Consider the following 19,668-nt stretch of genomic DNA (forward strand, 5'->3'; position numbering starts at 1 on the left):
ACCAGTACGAGTAAATAACATATATTTGCAGAAAATGTATATATCTTTAGACATGTGTGTAGAAATTCTATATAATAAACTTTGATTTTTGTAACATAATTTTACATTTCTCTTTTCCTTTGGGGGCTTCATATAGCTTGGATCCTACTGCCAACAGTTGGCATTTGAATTCAAAAAAAGCTTATCTACAGTGGCAGTCAGGGATTACATGTCTATGATGGATGTTGGGTTTAACCAGTGCGATAACACAACAATCCAGAAATGCCTCATGAATCAGTAATCAATCTGCAAAAGGCACAAGAATCCCACCAATGGCTGACACTCGGGGGCGTTTCTCCAGCCTTCGTCGCACAGGCGGCAGGCGACGATGGAGAGGCGCAGCCGCGCTAAGCTGAACGGATAAACGTAAGACAATAACGGAAATGAGGCGATTGGCCTTTAAAATAAAACCACGGCGTCGTCACGGTCAGCACAAAAACAGCGTGTTCGTGTCTTTTTAAAAATAGTAACGATTGCTGATGTTTACATTTAATCCACGGTTATTATAAGGTAGCACATAGTTTATCTAATATTCACAAGACTTTTGCGAGTTTAGGTGTACATTTAGAGACCCAGAACGGAAGTCTCTTACAGTGTTATGAAATTTGCTCCCTCCTTTGGACCCGAGCGGTAAAACTATCAGCAACTATCGGACTACTCTGCTCTGGGAATTCCTACCTGGGGGGGTGGGATACTTTGGTTTAACTTTGGTTTGAGACAAACGTAAATAAATGCGACCTTTTCTAAGTCAGTCTGCTTAGTCTATGTCAGCTTGCGTCCGCCTGCGGAGCAAATGTGTTGAGCGACAAGGCAACGGTTTCCGCTCGTACGGTGTAGCGATGGCTAGCCGTCGTCGCTAGCTAGCTGTATGGCTGGTGTTGGTACTGTTGCAGAGAATATGATAATTACCTAGCAAGCGGACTGAGCTTTCTGCCACGACCGCTAGTTCGTTACAGACATTCCGTGCCAATTCTGAAAACGGATAGCGCCATGGATTTTTACATTGAGGTGAGTGTTGTACAGGCGCGGTTAACCTAGTTTCACATGTTTACTCGTTAGCATAACTTAGCAGCTGAATCATTCCCGTTAGCGAAGAGCAACGGCTCGGACTACTCCCTGGATTCAGATACAATCCACCAAATATTCCATGTTTCTAAAATGTTTCTTGACGACTCCGTTTTGGTGGTGGTCTGTCAGTGCAGTTAGTGCAAACAGTATGGTTGAGACAACTTGTTTTAGTTTAATTGTAATTGCTGGTCTTCCATTGTTTCAGTACATACATTTATAATTTAATATTAAAGATCCCAAGTTAGCTCGGTATCCCAGTTAATAGACCCCCTCTGGGCGCTGTGTTGGTGTCCTCTTCACATTCTTACACATTAACAAGTGTTTCGTTGGCGGAGTAGAAAAATAACCGGGTTTTAACATCTACAGTGATAATGTTAGATCCGATGGCAACAAAAGACGTGTAGCGTCACAATAACGGGGGTAGTTAACATTTAGTGGAGTTACTTGGCGTTTCGCATTATAAAATAGCAAAGAGAGCGTAATTCCGGAGTACCGGAGATTTACAGTCCAGCTGTTTCTGTGCTTATTGTCTCCCTTGTCTTTCTTTTGCAGGAAGGACCACCGAAGGGAATTTAATATTTATACCCAGTGGATTACTCGTCATCCTTTTTGAAACTATGGACTGATTTCTTCATAAAAATCATGCTTGCCGTCAATTTAGAGCTCAACCACTGTTGGAGAGATTTTATGCCATTATCTTTGGATTTATCGGGCAGTTTTTAAAGACCAGCAGCCACGACTGGATGTGCACTCTCTTTCTTCTGTCAGTGTGCTCGCTATAAAACATTAACTGTATGTCCATGCGGTTTGGGTATGCTCAGCTGCACATAAACATTAGTGGCAATTCGTGCGAAGGAAGCCAAAGAAGGAAGTCCAGGACGGGATAGGTACTCAGGCACCACCCGTTCCCAAAGCAACATGGCCTCGGTGTGGAAGAGACTGCAACGTGTGGGGAAGCATGCGTCCAAATTCCAGTTTGTGGCTTCCTATCAGGAACTGATGATGGAATGCACTAAAAAATGGTGAGTTTTGGTTAAATAACAGGCGACCACAGTGCTGTCATTTAAGCTTATAACTGTGTGTCTGTCTGCGCTTTAAATGCTGAGTTTGTTCCTGGTGGCCATAATTCACACACACTTGCACACAGTCTTCTTGGTGTCTGCACGCTGGGAGGGGCCCTACTGCCCTGTAAAAATGCTATGCACCCCCCCGTGCAGCAATGTTGAATTTGTTTAGTTTGAGTCTGGAGTAAAGGCTTCCATAGGCAGAGATTTCCCTTCAACCTTAAGGGCTGGGTTCAGACTGCCCTCACTGTGCTGAAATGCCCCTGAGCAAAATACTACGTGCTTTTGTGATGCTCTTTTGAATCTGATTTTTACTTCCGACCTCCCACAAAATAGGTAAATTGTGAGACTTTAGGGAACTATTATTCTCCTGGTTTTGCCGAATCAGCAAATATGTATGATGTGGAAAGGTATACCTTCATAGAAACTCAACTGCATAGTCATGAGCTGCTGACTAGGAAATGTTAGTGTACCACAAATTTCTCTATTTCTGTTTACAGGTTGTCCAGTTTACAAAAAAAAGTAACAGTTGAAAGTATTTCTTTTATTTGTACTAATACATTGTCACTGGTTTATAAATTAGACCTAGTTTTATCCAGTTTGCTCTACTACTTCCAGTTAATTCTGTTTCCTGAATTACAATCAATCTCCACACTGACATAATGTAAAAAAAATAATAATAAGTTATCATATGCTACACTTCATCCTGCAGCTATGTTAACTTGTATAGCAAAGATGTAGCCTGCAGACATGGATTCTGAAGCAGCTTGCCGTAGGCGTGACTAACACACCCCTACAGAGCTTTGACCTAGGACAGATGTTAACGTGTTGGAGAATGGAATGAGAAAAATGTACATCTCTTCTCAGAGCAAAGGGTGGGTGGGCTAAGAACACAATCAGTTGTATGAATTGTTTTGCTGTCTGAGCAGGGCTTTTTTTTTGTTTTTCCGTGGAAGAAATGTATACATAGACATTTGTTTTTACATCATGTAGGTTGGTGTTTTATAAAGACAAAAAACCAAATTCATCAATGCATTGAAATGAAGTTCTCAGATTAAGTTGGCTGTTAATTTAGTCTGTCATTCTTTCAGAGTTCGATCACAGCCAATGCCATGCTTCCATTAGTGAGACACAAGCCAGTGCGTGACAGTACCAGTCATCCTATCCCCTTTACTGCGTAAAACAGTACTTAAACAACTTATTTCTATCCATTATGTGTAACCGCTTATCATGTTTAGGGTCGCGGGGGCAAGGGGTGGGATACACCCTGTCATACACAGTCACCATTTAACATAACATGCTTGTCTTTGGACTGTGGGGTAAACCGGAGTACCTGGGGCAAACCCACGCAAGCACAGGGAGACTGTGCAAACTCCAGACAAAAAAAGCCACAGCTGGCAGTTAGATTCCAAGCGGCGACCTTCTTGCTGTGATGGCAGGGCTAACGACTCCAGCACTGGGGCAGTTGTGGCTCAGGAGGTAGAGCAGTCATCCTCTGATCACAGGGTTGTTGATGATGGTGTGCACTATAAAAGTGCCATTCACTGTGCTGACATTTTAATAACTTCTGATATGATTGTGTGCCAGTACATCCAGTGCATGTTGGAGAGTGAAGATCAGGAGTTGTTCGCTGTCTTTGAGTGAATATTTATCTTGCATCTGGGTATGTCTGGCTCATAGTGTGTAAGGATGCTTTGACACACTGCCTACCTTGGACTTCATCAGTACGGTATGTTACTGTAGCAGTAGAAACTTTCCATCTGGCCTGGAAACCATCCACCGAGCTCAAATGGATTTAAAATCCTGAAGCCTTTTGGAAACCAACATGCTTTTCTTTTCTGAAATCAATAACAGGAAGAAATATTGAATACTTTTTTGTGTCAGAGTTCCTATGTTTGCATGCCCATACATAAAAGTGTGGGTCCTTGTGTATAAACGCATTTTGTACACTTGGCTAAGCTCAAAGTCTTAGTAGAATAATCCTTAAAGTCTACTATTCTGCTGTGCGTTAGTGGTTCCCCATGTGTGATTCCAGCGCTTTAGATGTGATCAGTCACTTGACTCCCCTTATCATACTTTGTGTATTGGGACAGGGACAATGCACAATAATCAACATTTCTGTAAATGTGCCAGTTTTAGCTGTTTAGGGGGTCTGGTGATTCAGTGGTAGAGCGTTGGGTTGCAGAAGGCCGTGGGTTTGAACGCCACCCCACTGGGTGTGGTCCTGCCCAGCCACCAAGGGCCACCTTGGTGCCGGTCCTGAGCCTGGATAAAATGGAAGGGTTGTGGCAGGAAGGGCATCTGGCGTAAAAACTCATGCCAAATCAACGTGCGGAACGACCCCTGAAGGGAGCCAGCTTTAGGTGTTGAGCTACTTTGCAACTGTAGTCCCAGGGCAAGGTGCTAAATGCCAAGTAAAACACAATTATGACACAGAACAAAACACAAATTAACAAACACTTTAGTATCATTATTACTATTAGTTGTTAGCACAAACAGAACAGTAAAATCTACCACAGACCAATTCAGTACAAATTATGAATTGCATGTAAAAATGGCCATACAGCATATACAGGATAAGAGTTAACATAAAACATTTACCTGTACATAACAATACACAATGAACAGAAAAACAAAAGACAGAACTACTGTAAGTTGGAAGAACTATGCTAAGGTGAGCAATAACTAAGAGTTATGTGTACCTGATTATCTTAACCATGTTTGAAGTGCATAATTGAAGGATCTGTATGTATCCAAAGTTCAAATGTGTGACTGTATGGTATTGCAGAAATTAGCAGCTCTCAGAAAGAAAGCTGACTGGCTAAACTTTTCCTTTTTCCTTGTGAGCCTACTAAGTCCTAAGGACATGTTAGTCTAAAATCCTTCAGTGATGATGTCGTAATGTTTTTTATCAAGAACTTTGAGTGTCTGTTTGTAAACCGAGTAGATTGGTTGTTTTACAGACCACCTTGTCAGAATATGTCAATTGAGACATTATCATGGCATTAAAATATAGCTTTGCAGCTTCAGTGCTTAAGCAATGTCTTATATATCTAAAATTGGCCAGGTTATGTGGTTGCAGTATGAACTTTATTGAACAGATAAAAAAACATTTCATGCTTTAATCTTCTTTGATGGTCTCAGGCCCCCTCTCTCTTTCTGTGGAGGAAACTTAACGCTAGATTTGAGTTGTCTGTGCTGCACACTGTGACAGAACAGTACACTGACCTGCAATATTATATGATTCATAATGATTGTTTGTTCAACTGTCCATAGCACAGAATGATGTACATTTCATTTTAGAATCTGGGAAAGTCATCTTTCAGATGAAAAATGATGGAAGATTATGTGGAGTGGCAGTAAGTTGTCAGTCAGCCACTGGGTCTGTAGTTTTTGAGATATGACCAGTAGCATTTTTATGTGCATCATCAGTGGCTACATTGGTGAGAGAGCTTTCTGCCTACTACCAGATCACTTAGAACGTTTTCAACGTAGTCCTCCTCTCAGCTTTTTCTTCTTTTACGTGCTAAATGTTTTTCTCTCTGCACTAAATGTTAATATTTTCTTTCTTCACACATGAAGCCAATCACTAGGGGAGTTTCACATCAAAATTTGTTTGTAAAGTAGCCTTATAGTCTATATCATTGGCCTAGTTGCCAAAGTCGACTCCTGGGAAGCAGAGGGAGTTAGTGTTCTACTCAAACACCATCTTTAGATTCCAGAGTGAGTTCAGACTAAGCAGTAAAACATTAATGACTTTAATGTCTAAAAAAATGACTAAATGAAAATGTAACCTGTGGAAAAGTCTGGGATATGGGTGCATGGTTGCAAACATCCATTCCGAGAGCTGCACAAATAATTTCTTTTTCATAGCTTCCAAAACAAGCATCCAGTTCTGAACGTTCAGTCATATTAATGTACTCATGCTACAGGACTGCACGTGGCTTGCTTAAACTCAAAACTTTTCCCACAGTGGACTAGCCATGTTCATTAGTGAGAAGAGCTCATTAGTCAGGTAGCAAGGTTATGTGTCAAGTGGTGTTGTCAAGCTCTGTCGGTTGTTTTCCAGATCATACCTCCTGCTTAACAGACTTGTCGTAAGAAATCCTTGTGAAATCTTTTCTGTTCTCTGTTGTTTTACGGCCATTTTTATGCACATTTTCTTGTGACCAGTGAACTGTTTGTTCAAAACCTCATAGAAATAGCAATACCTGGAGAATTGCATTACGTGACACACACCTTTCTGTCCCTGAGCTACTGTCATGTGAGGGGGGAAAAATACAGTGAACCTCAACCCTCTGTTAGTATTCCCCTGAGACATGTGCTATTCAGCAAGAATATGTTTTTAGTCAGATGCTCTGGTATATAATAGTTTGAAAGTCTCATCAAAATCTGTAAGTGTCATTGATGCTAACAGATGTGTTGAAATGCTTGGCGAGGATGTGAGATTTGTACATTGGAAATAGCACAGAGATTCTATTGATTGCATGGTAATACTATCTGACTACAAATAAGCATGACTAATCAAGACCACTTCCCTCACTGCCACATGACAAGATAGGAAAAGTTCGAGTTAGTCAAGGAAGAGGTTTTCATTTCAATAATGGACTGTGCTTAAACACTTATGACAAATTGACACACAGGGATTTCTAGTGATTGAAAAACACACACACACACAATCTCACCACAGAAGCCAACTGTCTCAAATGGGTTTAAACTGCTCCTTCAAAGTGTTTACCTGCAGGTCCAACAGAATGTATTTATTTTTCAGCATTAAAACTGTGGCTTGTCATAGTACGACAGCACCATTTGGAGATCAACACTTGCAAATACAAAACACTGCAATAAGTTTAAAGTTAAACCTTAAATCTTGCAGCTGCCAATAGTAGTGCATTAACCTGAGTAATTCCATCAATATATTTATGAGCAAAAAATTGAATCCACTTGATCTATTACTTTATTATCACTGAAATAAAGGATTGCTAAGCATTGCTTGGAAGTCACACTCTAAGCCTCAAGCTGTCAGTTGACTGAAGGGCTCACTATTTTAGTGGAAGTGGCCAGTGTGTGTCAGGCTGTGACATGCTGTCTTCTGTTGAGCATGTGTGCATTATGGCAAGAATCCATCATTTCTCTGCCAGACAAACATCTTCTTGCCAGCTTGCCTGACGTGGCTCTCCCTTCTATTCAAATTCAAAGGCCTTGACACATTCTTGAGTATAAGTTTGGCACTGGGAGATGGTTTCACTGCCAGTTTATAGTACGGAGCTCTCTTTTGTGTTGTTCAGAAATTCTTGAACAACTTCTAATTATCAGTGCAATATCATTTTTGACAGGTTATGGAGGAATTAAGGGGAAAATGTTGCTCTGAGTTTAATAATTTCATTGATAAACCAGAGAAGATATAAGCAAACTATTTACTATTCAGGCTCTAATTTGCCAAGTGTTTTTGTTTGAATGTTTTTGGGCATTTTAATTGAATGTTTTACTGCCAGTTAGACGCTAAAACCAGGGAAACAACAATAATTGTATTTTTTAGTTAATACTTGAGTTGTTCTAATATGAATGCTTGCTTATCAGTTGAGTAATTATAGCTTTTACTGCTAACTCTGCTGATTGTTTTGTCCTCAGTACAGCTTGCACCTCTTCTCCTTTTGTGGTCCTATTAATTGCACCCAGTCCCATGCTGCTATTTGGGGAAGCTCTCCCATTATGATTGATGCTGCTCTTTCCATTTTCTAATACTATAGTCTCTCTCTGAACACTCCTTTAACAATCTTTTCTTCCTCTGTGTTCATTGTTTCTTCATTTTACCTTTTACTTAAGTTCATTTCACTTTGCTTTTCATTACTTTCCCTAATTTCTGTTTCCAGTAATGTCACTTTAACTGATTTGCAGTGGTACCCACCCAATTGTGCTACAACCTTACCCTGCTACAATTATGGACACAAACGTGCATTCTACCCCCCCGCAACACACACACACACAAGCATGCCAAGAATACCAATGGGGTGTTAAATGTGATGAAAACTGTGCTGGCATGTCTGTCTCAGCGGCTGTCAGGAGGAGAAACACATGGCTATGCCGACTGCTCGCCATTTATTAGCCTGCACAGTGGTGTTGCAGCATCTGCGAGCTGATAAATGTGTACTGCAAGGAAAAATACCACAAGTCATAAGTGTACTAATATTATATTTCAGAAAATGGGTTCTTAACTAGAAAAATGTAGTGCATGTAAACGTTAGGATGCAGGTATAGGCTAAAAATGTGTCCTTTTTTTTTGAAAGTACAACTTTTTTTTTCCCCCCTCTGTTGTACTCATTTGCAGGAGTTGTCTGTCCCCTGTTGTAATTGTACCAAATCTTTAGACTTTTGGAAAATTGGAAGCTCTTGTTGATTGAAGTCATTCTGCATACCAATTTTAATCTTTACCCTATATTCTGTGAGCAAACAGTCATATCACATGAGCTACTGCAGATGTTTTGCTGTTGACTCAATGATAATATGAAAGACACAAAAATATAATTCAGAAAAGACTTGTATTTGCCAGGAAGCATGATCATTATTCAAAATTTCAAACTTCCAGTCAGTTTATCATCAAAATAATTGTCATTAGTAATTAACATTACTGCTCAAACTACAATCTCCTGACTGCTCATGTAACATTGCCCTAAGAAAGGGATGTTTCTGTCCTCACCATGACTCCTTGTTTCAGTGCTGTCAAGTGATTTTTTTTTTAGGCACATGATGGTTATGATTTCAACTGCTTCCGTCTCTCCCTAAGGCTTTAAGCAAGCTGGGAAAGAGAGAGGAGTTGTTTTACAAGTTTTTATTGCCTGATTTACTGTCCCGAAAGACTTCTGCTTCTTATCACTCCCTTCTTTGTTTTAGGGGTGCTTCCAAGCACAGGATCTAAGTGATTCGTGTTGTGTGTGTGATAGCTCCCTGAGGCTTTACTGTACTATCTTTTGAGTGGATGTCAATTCTTTTTTTGCTGCTTTTTTGCCCGATTTTGCTGTAGTTTATCTTATTGCTTGAGAGCTGTGATTTCTCACAAGAGCTAAGTTAGACACCCATTTAGTTAGCATAGAAAGATGTACAGTAAATTTATGAGCAAACTTCCAAAAATCTAGCAAAAGACATAAGGGAAAAAAGAGATTAGCTTGTCAGTTAATGTAACAAGTAGCACAAATGTATATTAATTACAGTGCATACACTTGTAGCATTTAAAACACTCACTTAATTACTACTGTGGTCTAAGTCATTTTTGTCATGAGCTTACCTGCTTGCTCCTAGTATCTCCCCTCAGCCACAGTTGGCCACACTTGAACTCCAGTTAATCAGTCTTTGCAGTTAAGCTGTCATTTATGAGTGTCTCAGTGCAACTATCCTTTAAGATAAACTGTATGAACTTCTCAAAAATAGAATGCAGCTGATTGAAAAAAAAAACAGGGCACATTTGTCCTAATGCTTAATTTCTTCTGGCTTTCCCTGGGAGGTCTGCAGATATCTGGGAAAATATTCTGAAGCCCCAATTTACATCTCCCAATAACTTGTAGTTGCATATCACTTGTCACATCTGATGCAGTACTGACATTAATGCCTTGAAAGAGTGATATGACTAGTGATGTGTGAACCCACTAAAATGCATTAATCAACAGGGAGAATCAAATCTGGCCTTAAAGCATGTGCTGTAGAGAAAGGTAATGAACAAACGTGACAAAAATATTGGAAGACATTTGAAACTGTAAACAAGTCTCTTAGTTACAGTCTGATCTGATAAAGGGCATGTCAGGATAACTGGCTAAAACTGTCATAGCAGCAGTCTTAAGAGGGTTTAGTATTGACCTTAAAGACACTTAGCCTGTCACTGTGATTAAATCTGTGTGGTATTTCCAGGTTATGTCATGGCATTTACATGTCATGTACAGAAAATGCGCAAAAAATATTAAAGGCTGAACTGAGCTTGAATATGCCCACACAAGGTCAAATACTTGATGCAAATTCTCAGCCCCTCCGGTCAACACAAACTGCATCCTACACAATCAAGCGATTAGTGAGGTGCTTTAAGCTTTCACTCCAGACACTCTAGTCTGGCTTTAGTGCTTTCAGTGTTAACTCTGTGTCATTGACCCAGCCACACTAGTGTATGGTAACCACTAACTAGTGAGATGAAACGCTACTAAAAAAACTTTAGGCTCCTAAATTTCTTTATCTTAGATCGCCAACATTAGTGCACAGTCACTGGCTGAGTTACATAATAAAGCATACAACGATAAAGGGAAATTCAGCAATCAATTCAAAGCATTTGTGATGCTGAAATTATATCGCGAAAAGAAGTAGATAATACATTTGTTAAAATGCTTTTAATTTTGCTGATAACACCCTCTGAGCAGTGCATTTTATAGATTCATCCCATCATGGCTGGCGTGTTGGTGTGTGTCTAGTTTATCAGCCAGTCAGGAGTGTGACAGTAACACAGATTGTGTTTGCACAGCTACATCTGTTTTGATCGCAAAGGGCACAGTCTGACTGATGGCTTTGAAAAGAGAGAGCGGCCCTTCCTCTCTTTCTTTCTCCCCTCTTCCGTCTTTCCCAATCTCAGCTATCCTCTTACTGCTTTCTTTGCTGAATCAGAAATCGGCAAGTAGGTCAGGTATAAAGTGTGTGATTTTTAAGTAAAGCTGTTAATGAAACGGCAGTGAGTAAGCCGTACATTTAAAAACATTTTAACTGCTACTGTTTCATGTCAATCTGAGTGCATCTTTGGTCCAAAGCAGTCATGAGTTCAGCACTACAAAATCCAATACTGCATATCACTTGATGTTTAAAAGACATAGTGTTATATCCCTAATGACTACATTTATACATACTGACAGAAAAAAAAATGCAATACAAACAAAAAGTAATGGAAGTTGTGACTTGTCTGAATCATTTTTATTTTATTTTTTAATTAATTGAAATAAATTTTATAAAAGGCAACGTGAGGTCAGGAAATGCAAGTGTAATTATCTAAACCATACCCATGCACAGATTTGTAGCAAATATAACTACAAATCAGCATGCAAATTACATAATCATAACAAGCAAAATTAAATTAGTCTAACATGACATATGGTACACATATTCAACCAGTCATGATTCATCAGATTGGTGGCTAGTTAACTGCTGTGTTTTAGCTTTTGTCACAGTCTTTAAAGGGGAAAAAAATGAGTGTGATAGGGATGAATTGGGTTACTCTTACAATAAGTACCACCACTGATGCATTAAACAGTTGCTAGATTATGTTGACTGACGGTGCTTTTATGGATAGCGTCCTCTATAAGGACAAGGAATTGCTGTCTTCCCATTATAGGCTCTGTAATTCCCTTTAACTGTCCAGTTGCACAGTGTTTCCTGTATTTTCAGTGTAGTGTCACTTTGACCTGAACTTGGTTAGGCTGATGTAACCTCCTGCACGTTCTTCCTGTCAAACCAACTTTTTTGGACTCGTGTGTGTGTGTGTGTGTGTGTGTGTGTGTGGTTCCGTTGTCCAGAGAAACAAACCCTTAGCTGTGTCTCATGATTTATTTCTACCATGTGTGACTGTGCAGGTATGTGTCGTTGTATATGTGTACTGTATAGGCTTATCAGGCTTTTCAAACTACAGCAGTAAAGTTAACAGCCTTTTATTACTTTGACTGACATCCTGAACATGTTGGTAGATGGCAACAAAGACAGGTGAGATATTGAGTTAAAAAAGCAAAATAATATTCATCATTACTTATCTGTTATCAAATCACAGTTTATTTATATAGCACTTTCCAACAACTATCAGGTTGACCTAAGTGCTTTACAGTTAAGAGATTTAGAAGGTATAAAATGCAGAAATGTAATTAAACATAATAATCTACAGAGCCACAGATAAATGCTTAAAAAAAATAAAAATCTAACAACCAATTTAAAACTAATAAATTACCAAAATAATTGAGCTCCCCGTCCAAGTACAAAATGTACTATTAAAATACTGTAAGAAAGAAAAGTAGACACAAACCAATTAATAAATAATAAAACATAAATAGGTGAACAAATAAATAAATATATATGGTAATAAACATTTATGTTCCACTAAATGAAATGCTTTCTTAAAAAGGTGCGTTTTGAGTTTGGATTTAAAAGACATCAAATCTATGACCAGACGCAGCTGTAATGGAAGATTGTTTTAGAGAGTAGGTGCTACTACAGAGAAAACACGATCACCCCATCCCTTGTATCTTTTGCGAGGTACTGCCAGTAGGCTTTGGTCCTGTGAGCGCAATGGTCTAGATTGCCTATATGGCTTTAGGAGGTCGGATAAATGAGGAGGAGCAAGACCTTTCGGTGCCTTAAAAAACAAAAGTTAAAACCTTAATATCAATCCTGAATTTGACTGGAAGCCAAAGACTGGCTTGGAGTATTAGTTAGAAAACGTGCTGCAGCACTCTGTACCAGCTGTAGATGCGCTAATGATAATTTGGAAAATCTGCTATATAAGGCATTGCAGTAGTCCAATTGTAAGCTGATAAAATGCATGAACTGCCTTTTCTAAGTCTGCTGTTATCTTTATTCCAGGCAACCTGACAAATTGGTCGTGGTTTGGACACGGAGAAGTCGGCGGAAATCATCCAAGGTTTGTATAACTTTAATAAACTGTGTATTGAGACAAATTTATACCTACTGACAAAATTTAATTAAAAAATCCTCCCTTATTATGTATTGTTTTGTTTTTTTTGCTTGTTTTTCTTCCCCCTGTATCTTGCAGTCCCACAGCTGGCAGCCTGGCATCAAAAATCCCTACAGAGGAGTGGTGGTGTGGCCAGTACCAGAGAACATTGAGATCACTGTCACTCTTTTTAAGGTGGGTATAGCTGTTTAACTTGCACTGACACAAACATTGCTCTGTTTGAGGTGGACTGCAGTTGTTTATCGAACATGGGGTTCTTTGAACCAGCGAATCACGGTAACCTGTAAGTATAATTAAAGCTAAACCTTTCTTAATTTAGGAGGGGAAACTCTACTCATATAAAATGATAAAAATTCTGTAATGGATTTTATTACTGGAAGATACATATACATATAGTAATGCGGCAGCATCTGTAGAAGACACACTTGTAAAGTATTTGTTACCGTGCCAAGCTTACCTAAACAAGCTCAGCCTCTGTGCTGGCAGGCAGCTCAAAGCTCAGTGTCCTGTTACCTCTCTCAATGTCTTAACCATGGTTCCTGCCACAGGCTAAATACCTGCCATTGCTTCGTATTGGTGACACTACTGGTTGTAGTTTTATAAATGACCAGCAATATAAAAACAATGTTGTGAATTCCAATCCAGCCTTGATACATGAGGTTCTTACTCATCTACAATGTAAAGATTGTATCTCCAAAGGTTTGTAAAATTCAACTTCTTGGTGAGTTATTTTAAGTCTAAGCTTCTTTAGCTCTGATGTACATATCGGTATGTATTTATCCTGAGGCTGCTTCCGCTTCCTGTCCCAGAGGAAGTAATAAAGCTGTTTTTGTAACAAGACCCAAAGCAGACTCGTTTATTGCTCAAACCAACTACTGCTGAATAAAACCACATAATAAATTACATGGCCTTTTTTATCCATAAGTGTGTTGTCTTAAAAAAAAGTTTTCTTCTTTCCAATCATTGGAGTAGGCTTAAGGATTTACCAATCGCATTGTTAAGGCCATGAGCTATTCTAGATCACAGGGACACAAAACCTTAAACACAATCCCAATAAACCATAGGCCTATCAAGCTGTTATAGGTACAGTCTTAGCAAACTTACATGAAAACATAGAAACAAGAGAATCACGTATTTGTTGCATATCTTGACACCTAAGGCTATTATTCACCATTCTTTAGTTCTGGTTTGGGCTTCACAAATTCTTATTGAAAATGTGTAGGGGCTTAGCTAGCAAAATACTCAGCTTACCTCGCTAATCTTTACTGTCTTGTTTGAGAGATGAAATGAACAGTCAGCTTGTGCTTTAGCTTGTTTACTGGAAAGAGCCATTTACAGTGTTACACAAGAGCAGTGGGGGCTAAAATACGCCGAAGACTGAAACAATGAGCTAAAAGTGGCATAGAATTACAAAGTTAGGTGTAATTTCTCTATGGATATAGTACTAGAGACGCTCCTCACATTACTCTGAGTGGTTAGATTTTTTTTTAGGAGACACTCTACCACTTTTATAGGCAAAGACAGTTATCTGGTGATTTAAAAAAAAAAAAAGAACTACTCTAATTGTTAAAATGCCTGTATACTGCACTTGTGACTCCTAATTACTTCAAGGCATTTTATTCAATGTACATATTGCTGACATAGCTGTCAGAGACTATGATCTGAAAGATTGCCTAAACAACGCATTTTGAAAATTGTAAACATTCATCGCATACAGAGTAAAAACAGATGCATCATATGAAATGTATGACTTTTTGTAGACCAACCGATACCAGAGGCACAAGGCATCCTCTGTTTTAAACCTTTCTTCAATATTACATTGCTGGAATGCAGCTTTGACGTGAAAGAAAATGCTAAATGCTGATAAGGCTATAATAACTGAAAACTTTTCATTTAGATTTTTGAGCATTGTATCTACCGAAGGTTAAGGCATATGCCAACAGTGATTTAAAGATACGTCTGTGTGGCCTGAAGCTTTTGCAGTAAAAACAGCTGAGCACCGCTCTTTTACAGCCTGTACCTCAGGGAGCTGTGCTACAGCAGGCAGCCTCAGCTGAACTACGTAGATGGCAAGAAAATACTGGAATTAAGAAGAAACTTTATTGGACAGTGCTCTTGCTGCTGCTTATGTAGACAGAATCAATACTAAAAGACACTGTGCAGAAAACACAGTGTCTGTCAGTCCTGGGTGAGTCCTGGGTTTTAAACACATCTGCTTTTTTCAAAAAGGTAGAGCAGAGAAATGTATGCTTGCACAAAGACAGAAAAATGAGTCTTGTTATTTTACTATATTATCATGGATATACAATATATATGTAACAGCAGCACTATAAGACCAAAGACAATACTATAAATTGAGATGGCTGTTTTGGCCCAAGTGGGCACTATGTTTGTCTATTGTGCCAGACTGCAGGAATATTGATTTCTTGAGATGGGTTTTTTTTTGGTTTGTTTTGTTTTTTTGCAGTCAGAAAGAATGGCTATCAGTGCATGTGTATTACACACTTAAAATGCAGCACTGTGTATGCGTGCAAATAAAAAGGAATGGGTTGGGTTAGGGTAGGCCTTTATACATCTAGCAGTGATTTGTGGTCATGCATACAGTATATGTGCTTCTGTAGTTTTATCCTGGAGGGTAGTGAAGGTCATCTGAGCCGGTAGAGTAAGACAGGGCTGCTTCCATTACTGTCTCCTCTCATTGTCTCACAGCTGCACAGGGAGGAAGCCAGGAGAAGAACGACACACAGCTACAGTATACAGACACAGAGGGACACACTGAAATGAGAATTTATAAGCATTAAAATGCATTTCTCTGTCTTTAGAGATTATAACAATTAAAGTGCTAACAGACAATCAGTAATTGAACAGAGTGAGTGTTGTTAAAGCAGATTAGCTGTCTTTCAGCTTATCAATGTGTTTTCTTTGTTCTGCAAGTCCAAAATTATTTATTATTGTAATATGATTCTTCTACCAATACAAAATGATTTAGCATTGGTAACAGAATGGTTGAGTGTTGCATAAGATGGGTTGAGTGAAATGGCATGAATATTCAAGGTGTTGTTTTGATGCAGTGATTACAATCTGCCGTAATATGCTCTTTTTGTGTACTCTGTACATTTTCTCTGCAGGATCCCCATGCAGAGGAATTTGAAGACAAAGAGTGGACTTTTATCATTGAAAATGTGAGTACTAAGCTGTGTCTTTGTCCTTTTATCTATCATTGTTAATGCATCAATAGTCACAATCAATTTTTATTTTTGCAGTACTTTAGTCTTGTCCAGAGGTTGTGTTTTTTTTTTTTTTTTTCAAAGATTACCTTTGTATAAGGACAGCTGGTTTGTCATTTCCCATGCCAGGCGTTAACAGATTTAAAGTACAACTTTTCATCTTGTTTCCTGGTAATTTCTCCCTGCATTACAGTGCTGCCACCATGTGGTTAGTTTATGTAAATAGATGCTCTTAGATAAAACCAAGTTGTGACTTAATGTGTTGTGCGTGCTTGTTTAGGCAAGTAATAGCCTGCCTTTTGACAAACATCCTGAGACCAGACATTTTTAAGTGTGCAAAATATAAAGTAACAATATAGAACTATAAATATAGACTAACAATGAGTAATGCTACTACCAGCGAGTGTTTAAAGTATTTATATATCCATGTATTTCTTATTTATTATTGCATATAGTCTTTATTCTTTTGTTTTACCACATGTTTAAATTACTTCTGTCCCGTTTGTATTATTGGTCACACTACTGTTGAAGGCGATGTAAGGAGAGGTAACAAATGTTTGCAAATCAGTCACATGACATGCAGTATCAGATGTAAATTAGGGCTCATTGTTAATAACAAAAACAGGGAAGGGTGATAAGAGAGAGGAATTGATGGAGCGGGAGGGATGAATTGAGAGAAGACGGAGGGGAATGGCGGAAAAGAAAGAGAAATTGAGCCTATTTAGACATGCTTCAGCCATCTGCCAGGAAACTGGGAACTAGAAACTTGCTGCTCAGAAGTAATTTGCTTGGGTGCATACATCTGCTGGAACTACTTCTGTGACATGGTGTGCTTAAATATTACAGAGATGTAGAACAAATGAGGCCTTTGTATTACTTGCACTTTGCCATTTTCTTGGTGTAGCCTTAAGTACAAGATGTGAAATTATTCAAAAGCATTTGACTAATAGGCTTTTTGGCAGTGCTTTGATTGAATGGCTCTTAAACTCCGGAACAATATTTTCTGAATTAGAATTGGTTTGTGTTCTGTGACACTGGAGGTAAATCTAACAGCACATGTCATTATTGAAGTACTGTTTTGTTAATAATCCCAGTAATACATTTAGACATATATGTATATTTGTGCTCTATGACTCTGAGAGCTCAGAGTTCAAGATTAGCCACAGGTTTGTGCCATTTCATTTGGTGGGGTCAATGTCTTTCAGACACTTCAACAGTTTGGATTTGTGCCGCCACATGTATTTTCTGTTTAGTCCTGTACTTGAAGTGAGAGACGCCTTGTGGGATACACACTGACACGTATCACAGAAGCAACCTTATTCTGCTGCTCACATTTAGTTTGTGTTTGTGAGAAGACCAGTTTGATTTCTGAAAAATTCTCTAGAGTGTTTCATTCAAAGGAACTCTCACAGCTTTTGTCAGCCCTGACCTTCCGAGAATCCAAGTCTTTGGATATGTTGTCCAAACTGCTGCATTAATAAAAAGTGAGGAATTTACCATTCAGAAAAACTTTATTACTAAACTGCTTTTGTGTTTGCTTTAATTAAAGCGTGTTATTGATATGTGATGAAGAAAAGCCATAAGCAACAGGTTTACTGAATTTTAGGAAAACATTAGCTTTTTATGATCTCATAGAGATCATAAATAGCAGGACTAAATCCTTCAGGAAACAAACAAATACCTTCTTGATGTGTAAACATTTTGACTTTGAAGAAGGCTATAATTAGTAAATAATGCTTGACCTCTGACATTCCTTAGTCTAAAGATAGTTAGAAAATAACAGTACACCCTAGATGTCACAGTCACTGTCGGTACATGTCAAACTCAACAGAACAACAGTAAAAAACACTATCTTAAAAGCTAAGAAGACAGGTAGGCCAGTGTTCTTTGGCCAGAGTGTGGGAGAGCACAAAAAGAGCAAGGAGAGGAGAGAGAAATACTAATATCTGGGTTTGCTTTTGTCAATGCATACCTGACTAATGACAGAAGGATCAAAGCTGCATCAGCTTTCTGACGGCTGGAATGTAGAACACAGAGGAAAGAGGAGAAAAGGGCAGTGACAAAACAAGCCGACATCAAAGAACAAGCAGTGACAAAGGACAATTCCTGCATCAGCTCACGTCGTATTTTTCTGGGACAAAAATTGGCCACTGTCACTCAACACAGAAAGTTTAATTTCCTTAATTCAAGATGATCATGTCATTTTAAAAATGTGCTTGTGTTGGAAGATGAAGAACGTTTCCTGCGTATCCTCTTGGTTTTGTTAATTCTGTTTCTCATCTTGTCCACTATTTCACTAGCTGAACATAATAGTAAAAAATATGGCAACAACACTTGAAGGTAACAAGTAGCTTTATCAAAGTGGTCTCATTTATCCTAGACACATCCCAATTTTGGTGTAGAGAATCGTACGACTGAATTGCTACAAAACCCTTGAGACATTAGTCCACTTCTGTTAAACTGCTAATGATTGTTGCGCCGCTGTGACTTCAGTCTTTTGATTCGCTGAGACACTGCATGTGAAGGAGTGAATTCATAGTCTAATAGTAAATTTGCAAAGGAACAAAACTCAAAACACATCCTCTTCCCATAGTGCATATTTCCACGGGTGATGTAATCTATATTATCAGTGCTTTATTGAAACGTGGAGAGAGTTTTAACAAACTCCATTATCCTGTGTTAGTTTGGAAAAACTAAAATAAATCTTCACTGTTCACTAATAACAGCAGATGAGCAGACCTTGAGGAGTTGTCAAGACCACAAGAGGGCAGTCTACCCTAAGATCTGTAGAAATCCTTCCACTTTCAGCTAAACACTGCTTAATCCATTGGATCACCCCCTTTGTGCCACCTGTATGTTTGTATATGACAGTGGAGAAGATATCCTTGCATGGCTGCATGAGCCTGTTTGTGTTGACGTGTGTGTGACAACAGGTGTAACATTATCCAGACCTATTACATGGTTGTATGTTTATGATCATATTTTGCATATGTGTGCATGAGTGTAAAGACAGGTCAAATCCTACATGCCAACTCCAACCATCAGGTATCTGAGCTAATTTAAAGTTGAAAGAAATGAATGGATGTTGTAGTGATTGCAGGTATGAGGAGGAGGAGGAACACAAGAAGGTGAGGTGAGTTCTCCTGACCCCACATCAGACGGCGAAGGAGAAAGAGGAAGAATACGCCATTGTGCCTGAGCTCCGGAGATGATGAAATTCAAGATCCCCGCGCTGTGGCTTCATCTTAATCTGGGGCCCCAACCTCGCACTAGGCTAATCCCTCCCCGTCGAATTACTGGACCTGGATAGATTGTATTTTGTCATTGAAAATGGCAGTGTCAGACACTACCTTTTTCTCTCCTCTATTTGTTCGTCTGCCAAAGCAAATCGCATAATCAAAAGATGGAGAGAGAGAGAAAGAAGAAGAGAAAGCGGTGGAGAGGGGGGTAGGGAGATGGCAGGCTGAAAATGGCTACACAGTAGTATCTCTAAATTGCATTCTACCCTTACCTTTCACCCCTTTTCAAATAGGCACATATTATCAAAAAGGTGGGCAAATTGAGAGTC

The 19,668-nt window shown here is 38.9% G+C and overlaps 1 protein-coding gene across 7 annotated transcripts in view; it reads left to right on the plus strand.

Annotated features, from left to right (window-relative positions):
* The first annotated feature begins 499 nt into the window (after positions 1 to 499).
* Positions 500 to 19,668, plus strand: part of ehbp1 (EH domain binding protein 1) — a 126,015-nt gene continuing 106,846 nt past the window's right edge. Inside the window, exons 1-5 of one of the 7 annotated variants that reach the window (XR_010915013.1) lie at positions 500 to 1,047; positions 1,660 to 2,129; positions 12,762 to 12,819; positions 12,952 to 13,047; positions 16,002 to 16,055. Coding sequence is in view for 6 of the 7 variants with exons in the window: in XM_067513112.1 (XP_067369213.1) it covers positions 2,026 to 2,129; positions 12,762 to 12,819; positions 12,952 to 13,047; positions 16,002 to 16,055 (312 nt within the window). In the remaining variant the exon portion in view is untranslated. The remainder of the gene's footprint in view (positions 1,048 to 1,659; positions 2,130 to 12,761; positions 12,820 to 12,951; positions 13,048 to 16,001; positions 16,056 to 19,668) is intronic. The other 6 variants (XM_067513112.1, XM_067513102.1, XM_067513120.1 and 3 more) reach the window with 6 other exon arrangements.

This window comes from Channa argus, chromosome 1 (assembly GCF_033026475.1).
Source record: "Channa argus isolate prfri chromosome 1, Channa argus male v1.0, whole genome shotgun sequence".
NCBI lineage: Eukaryota > Metazoa > Chordata > Actinopteri > Anabantiformes > Channidae > Channa > Channa argus.